A 6,699-nucleotide genomic window follows, 5' to 3' on the forward strand; every position below is an offset into this window, starting at 1 on the left:
GAGAGAGAGAGAGAGAGAGAGAGAGAGAGAGAGAGAGAGAGAGAGAACTACCAACCCTGAGACCTGTATTTACAAAACAATGACAGGTTATTCATATTTTTTAAACCAACCTGGAATTACGATTTTTAGTGGCAGAAGCCAGGTTAGAACCACAGCAGTATAAGGTAAATGTAGTTTTTCTATCAATTCTCAAATTTAACAAATCTGTTAATTATCTGTTCAAAGTTTTGCCACACAGGGTTTATTAATATATATTATTTCAATAATATTAGGCAAGCACTCCTATCAATCATCTCTTAAAACCCATGCACCCAAGATGATAGGAAACTGACCTCTGTGACCAGAAGATGAGTCAGAAAAGTTGGAAGCAAAATAACATAACAAAGGAGGTAGGAATTTCAAGCCAAAACCTCAAAAGATTTTAAATATTCACTGCCTAACCACAAAGGCAATCAGCAAATGTTTGTTGTAAACTCAGGAGAGGAATTAACTTTAATTTTGAATCCTCAGAACCTAGCACAATGCCTGGATTAAATGACATTTGCTGAAACAAAGAACAAATGTGTCTAACAAATGGAATACATACATACATGAGAAAAATAATTCTACCTCCTTAAAAACATTAAGAGGCATTTTAAATATTAGTTATGCGACAGACAGAAGAGAAAAGCTATTTTCCAGAATGAAAACCACAAACAAATGCCCACTTCTGAACTTGTGACATCTTAAAAGAATTCAAACTGCACAGTTTATCAATATATGCTCCTTACCAACAGCTAGAAATATAAAAGGTTGCCTGTACATTAGCTATCCATAATCTCCTTTGCTTTAGAATTATGGCAACCCTACCTGGCTATATAAGGGGTGAGAGCAAATGTTTTTACAAACTGTAAACATTACAAAGGAATATTCTTATTTCTGAATTCCTTCTAAAGGATGACTTGGCTCAAACTTCTATCTTCTGAAATTACTCAACCAGAAATCTAACAGCCTCCCCTCCCTTTACAATACAGCATACTCTAAAATTAAGTTACTGCACCCAGGCATGACATACACTTGTACTTGGGAAGCTGAGGCAGGAGGGTCACTGTGAGTTGGGTGGCCAGCCTGAACTACACAGTTCAAACCAGTCTGAACTACATTCCAAGACCCTGTCTCAATCAGTCAGTCAATCAATCAGTAATGTGCTGACATATTCTGAATAGCAGTCAATCTAAGGCTCCCTTTTCCAACTGCCAAACAATCTAACTAATAAAAAATGAGGCAAAGGTAAAGACATCTGATAAATACAAAATTAAAATTTTTAAATTTTAATGCCTCGATTTATAGCTGAATTGTTAATAATTTGTGCTTAATTAATATTTAATGATTTGTGCTCACATTGTGGTTGCTTTGTTTTGATCTTCAGTCACTATGCAAAGTTAACATTCTTCCAATCATGATATACTTTTGTCAAAATTCTCCAGCATTCCCTTCCTGTCATGAGGGTGGTAACAAGGAAAAGCAAGCACATACTTCTGGAGACTGGATCTGGACACACTGGATGAAAGACAACTCAACGTTTCCTTAAAGACAGACCCACTTTCTGATATTTCAGCTCACTCACCTCTCCCATTGCTCTTCCTTCCAGAGCAAGTGCTTGAAAATCATGATTCAGTTCATCCATAGAACGTACCTAGGTGTTGAGAATAGAGGAGGGACAAGCTTCAACTCAGGATCTCAAATTTTATGTTCACATTACAGACAATTGAAAAGCTTTCCTGTATTTATTTTCTCAGACTGACAAAGAGCAAAAATTAAATATTTACTTACTGAGATTAAATAGTCACTTACCTTTGTCATAAGGTTCAACAATGATCCCTGCTTTATCCCTCCCACTCCTTTTATTTTCAAAATATTTTTTAAAACATGTTCACATGAGAATTGTTAGCTACTTTTTTATATATTTTAACTTCAAACAATGATATTTTGGAGATAACTGTGTAAACTGACCACTGCTAGTAAATCAAATGATCACAATGCTCCATTCTAGCTGTGATTAGTATAAACCAGGAAACTCATCTCATCCAACCCACTACTGTCTCTGGTGAATCTCACAGGAGTACCACACACACTGTCACAGACTATCACACTATGAAGTCTCAACTGGCCTTGAATGCAGCCCAGGAAGGCCTCAAACTTGCAATATGATTGATTCAGACAGATGAGGAGCTGGGATTACAGGAAAAAACCTTTGTGCCTGGCTCCAACATTTCTCCATAGTGGAAGACTTCACTGGGCTGCCAAAATCTCAAAACCTGAGCAGCCAAAATAGTACATATCACAGACCTTCCCTACTGTTAAATGAACTCCTACATACAGCATAACAATCTCTTTAGATTTCAATTTACTCATTTCCAACGTTGTTACTAAAAAATACCAATACTGAAAACGAAGTCAAAAAGATTGTTTAAATTTAAAACAATTATAATTCAAAATTTGGAAGTCTGTTTTATGTTTCTTGGAGGCAGAGTCTTATTATGTAGTTCAGGCTGGCCTTGAATTCACTCTGTAGCTCATACTGGCCTCAAACTTGGGAGTGATCCTCCTACCTCAGCATGGCTTATACAATCACACTTGGCTTTCAATATTTCTATAATTTAAAAATCTTTTGCTGTCTACTTGACTTCTTAAGTATGAGCAGCAAGCCATCTCTGCTCTCTGAGGCTAGCTTTTGCCCATCCCTTAGTATAAGAATTCATATAAAAGGTGGTTCTCCTGCCTCCCTGGAAAAGACTGCTAACTACACAATTCCCAAATTCCCTGTTCTGATCACCACTGCCCACTTAAGGCTGGCACATCATTTCTAGCAGTGAGTAAATGCAAAGTGCAAACTACAGCCAAAAAAAGAAAAGGAAGACAGCATGAACCAAAATGCATTTGAGGCCCAATTTAAAAATTGTACTAAAATGTTGCTTATGTCACTCACCTAACAGCTTTATCTAAACTAATACCAGATAAACATCCTACTGCTTTAAATTACATATTTTTAGGCCAGGTATAGTGATGTTTGCCTGCAATCCTAGCACTCAAGAGGCTGAGGCAGGAGGATTACTACAAGTTTAAAGCCAGCCTAGGTTATATAGTAAATTCAAGGCCTGTCTGAAACTACACAGAGACCCTGTCTCTAAAACCAAAAAATAAAACAATAAATACCCAGGCATGTCAGCACTTGGGAGGCTGAGGCACAATGGTAAGTTCAAGGCCAGCCTGGGCTATAAAGTGAGTTCAAGGCCAGCCTAAACTGCATATGAGACTGTCTCAAAAAGATCAAAAAGAAAAAAGAGGGGGGTGGGATGAGATCGGATGTTAGCTGGAACTACAAATGTCATATAAAATTATTTTAAACCATCAGACTAGCGTTAACATTTACAAAGCATGCAAATCAAACGCACAAAGGTCTGTGTCTACCTCCTGTAGAATTTAATCACATATTTAACTAGAGCTAGACATTTCTTGGAAATCCAAAAATCTACAAATACAACTTTAATCAGAAATATTTAAAAAAGTATATATTTCCCAAGAAATGAAAAAGGTAAAATAAAGCAGAAAGCTTGCATTATTTATACAATCACCACAAGGATCTTTAGTGACTACTCCCATTTAAGGGACAGAAAAACTAAGCCTCAAAGAAATGCCTTCTCCAACCAGTGCCAAGAAAAGAACTTAAAATAGAGTCTTAATCCATGTCTTTCAATTTAAAGTGCAATCCTCAGCAGGATATGGTGGAACACATCTGCATTCCTAGCACTCAGGAGGCAGGCAGAGAGAGAGGTGGGAAGACAGCCAAACTGAGATTGGCCTGCACAACTTAGGGGGACCCTCTGTCAAAATAGTAACAATATGCTGAACATGGTGGTACACACCTATAATTCCAGCACTCAGAAAGCCTACAGCAGAAGGAGCTACATAGTGACATCAAGGCCAGTCTGACCTACACAGCAACACCCTATCCCAAAAAGCCAAAAGAATGAAAATGAGAAATAATAACAATGATGATGTTATTCCTCTTCTCTTCCTACGGATGAGAAGAGGAAGAGGAAAAGGAAGAGGAAGATGATGAAGATAAAGAAGAAATAATGATGCCTTTCTACATCAAGTTGCTGTCACGGCAGCTACAGTAAGTTTGCACCCTCAGGGTTCTTCTAAGAACAGAGACAAAATGCCATGTGTTTCTGGTCTGAGTTTTTGATCAGAGTGTGCTCTAGGCATTCCATTCTTTGCTTTCCATCGTTTCCTCTCCTGCCTTCAAACTATGCCCTTGCTGGGCATGGTGGTACACACCTATAATCCCAGCACTCAGAGGCTGAGATAGGGAGACTACTGTTAGATGAATGCCAGGCTGGAGTACATGGCAAGACCCTGTCTCAAAAATGCATAAACATGCATACATACATACATATACCACCCTACATTATAGTCAAAAACAAAAAATAATTTCAGGGCTGGGGAGATAGCTCAGTAGAATAGCCTGAGTTCAATCTCCAGTTCTGAAAAAAAAAAAAAAATACCAGCACTTGGGAGGCAGAGGCTGGAGGATTGCCGTAAATTCCAGGCCAGCTTGGACTACATACACATACACATACACACACACACACACACACACACACACACACACACCCATCTAGCCAAGTGTAGTAGAATATTCCTATAATCCCAAATTTCCAGGAGGTTAAAAGTTTGAGCAACCTAGCGACTTAGTAAGACCCCCATCATATAAAAGGGCCAGGACTGGAGACTCAGCTTGAAGACCCTGGGTCTGTCAATCATGCAGAGAGTAAGACTGTCCCCCATCCCTACAGCATTTCCTATTCCTTTCTATGCTAGCTTCCTGCCATCATTCTTTCTCACAACTTGTGTTCTGTCCCCATCTCCTGTGTACTCCCTTACTCCCTCCCCTACAGCACACCATAAACCATTTTTCCACCAACTGCTAAGAAAGGAGCTTCACTGAAGTTTTCTTTGCTAGCTCACAAGCCCCACTTTTAAAAGCTGACCCAGAGTTCACTATATCAGGAAGACCAAATCATTTCTCACAAAAGAGGTTTAACTATTCAGGAAGTTTTCTGCTTATAGGCGCTAGAGCTCTTGCGAGGCCCACTTTCCAGCCAGAATTCTTTCTAGGAAACAAAACTATCCAAAAGGAATGCTCAGAAATCAACAGAAACCAAAGAATAAAGGCATACGTGAAGCAAGGTGTGGCGGTACACTACTGAAATCCTAGCATAGGAAAGAGGCTGATGCAGGAGGTACAAAACCAGTCCTGCCTGAGCAAATGGGGTGGAGAACAAATAAAAAGGACTGGGAAAGCTGCTTGATGGCAGAATAGCCCTGACTTCCATTCCCAGCACACACATGTCAAGACATAACTGTAAGAAATATTTTAGGCCAAAAACAAAAAAGCTTTCTCCATCATGAAGAAGTAAAGCCAGCTGTCACTTAAATATTCCCACCAAACAGATCAAGTTGTTGAAGTCTACAACTCTTCTCCCTCTACAAATTCGAATGGCACATTAGTATTTATTTTAGTACTAATTCCTTTTTCACTTTTGCAAAGTATCTCCACTCTCAACTCCTCTGTCTTCATCAAGCTATTTCTTATTTTTCTCTTTGGGCCATCTGCCAGTACTGGAAAGTACTTTTATCCCATCCAGGGCTTTCTGTGCTGTTGGCCCTCTCTGTAAATGTACCTCCTACTCTCTGTGTCAAACAAAAAAGCAAGTTGTTGACTTCAGTGTATGATCTAACCCTATATTCCTCTCATCCCAACCAGGGGCATCATCCGTGTGTGTGATGTTTTTACGGTCTAGAACTTATTTTTGTGAGCTTCACACCTGCCTTTTCTTTCAACAGAGATCCTGTCCTACTAAGAACCATAATTTAACATACTATTCAGCCAGGCGTGATGGAATGTGCAGGCAATCACAGCACTCTGGGAGACTGAGGCAAGGAGGATTCCAGGTTCCAGCACAGTGTGGGCACTTTAATACTTTAAAGGTATTTTAAAAACCTTTAAAAGGTCAGGAATGTGGGTCAGTGCAAGGGCCATGACTCAAAACGACAATAGCAGGGGAATGGAGGCTCACTAGTTCAAGCCCATAATAGTTGATCAAGTTTCCTTTTTAGTTACTTTTTTAAATCAGTATGTTTATCTTTCAGAATTTCTTCATTTCATGACCATTTTGCTACAATGTCCTGATTATCCTTCCAGCTCTTTGTTTTTCTTGTTTTGTTTGCTGCGTGTGTAGTTAAGAGTTTCTTGAACTCACTATGTAGTCCAGGCTAGCCTTCAAATGGCTGGAAACCTCCTGCCACTGCCTTCCCAGCACCAGGGATTAAAGGATTGTACCATCAAGCCTTGTTCCAACTATTTGCTTATTTCATCTTTTACTCAGTCACCTTACATTATAGTCAAAAACAAACAATAATCCCAGGCCTTGAAAGGCACAGGCAGAAAGACTGCTGTAAATTCTAGGACAGGTTGGACTTGAGTTCAAGGCCAGCCTGAACTACATAGTGAGACCCTGTCCCAAAAACAAAAAAAAAAAAAGAGAGGATGGGGAAGGGGGAAGGGAAAAGGGGGGCAGGCAGGCAGAGACAGACAGAGTCTGTCTCAGTCTCTCTCTCTTCCTCCTCCTCCTCCTCCTCCTCCTCCTCCTC

General features: G+C 39.5%; 1 protein-coding gene across 15 annotated transcripts in view; it reads right to left on the reverse strand.

The window, feature by feature from the left end:
• The window catches only part of Pum1 (pumilio RNA binding family member 1), a 136,148-nt gene that overhangs the window by 96,745 nt on the left and 32,704 nt on the right, over nt 1–6,699 (reverse strand). For all 15 annotated transcript variants that reach the window (XM_023702990.1, XM_023702989.1, XM_023702987.1 and 12 more), the window contains exon 3: nt 1,607–1,675. In XM_023702990.1, the coding sequence (XP_023558758.1) occupies nt 1,607–1,675 (69 nt within the window). The remainder of the gene's footprint in view (nt 1–1,606; nt 1,676–6,699) is intronic.

This window comes from Octodon degus, unplaced genomic scaffold, assembly GCF_000260255.1.
Source record: "Octodon degus isolate 3935 unplaced genomic scaffold, OctDeg1.0 scaffold00163, whole genome shotgun sequence".
Classification (NCBI taxonomy): domain Eukaryota; kingdom Metazoa; phylum Chordata; class Mammalia; order Rodentia; family Octodontidae; genus Octodon; species Octodon degus.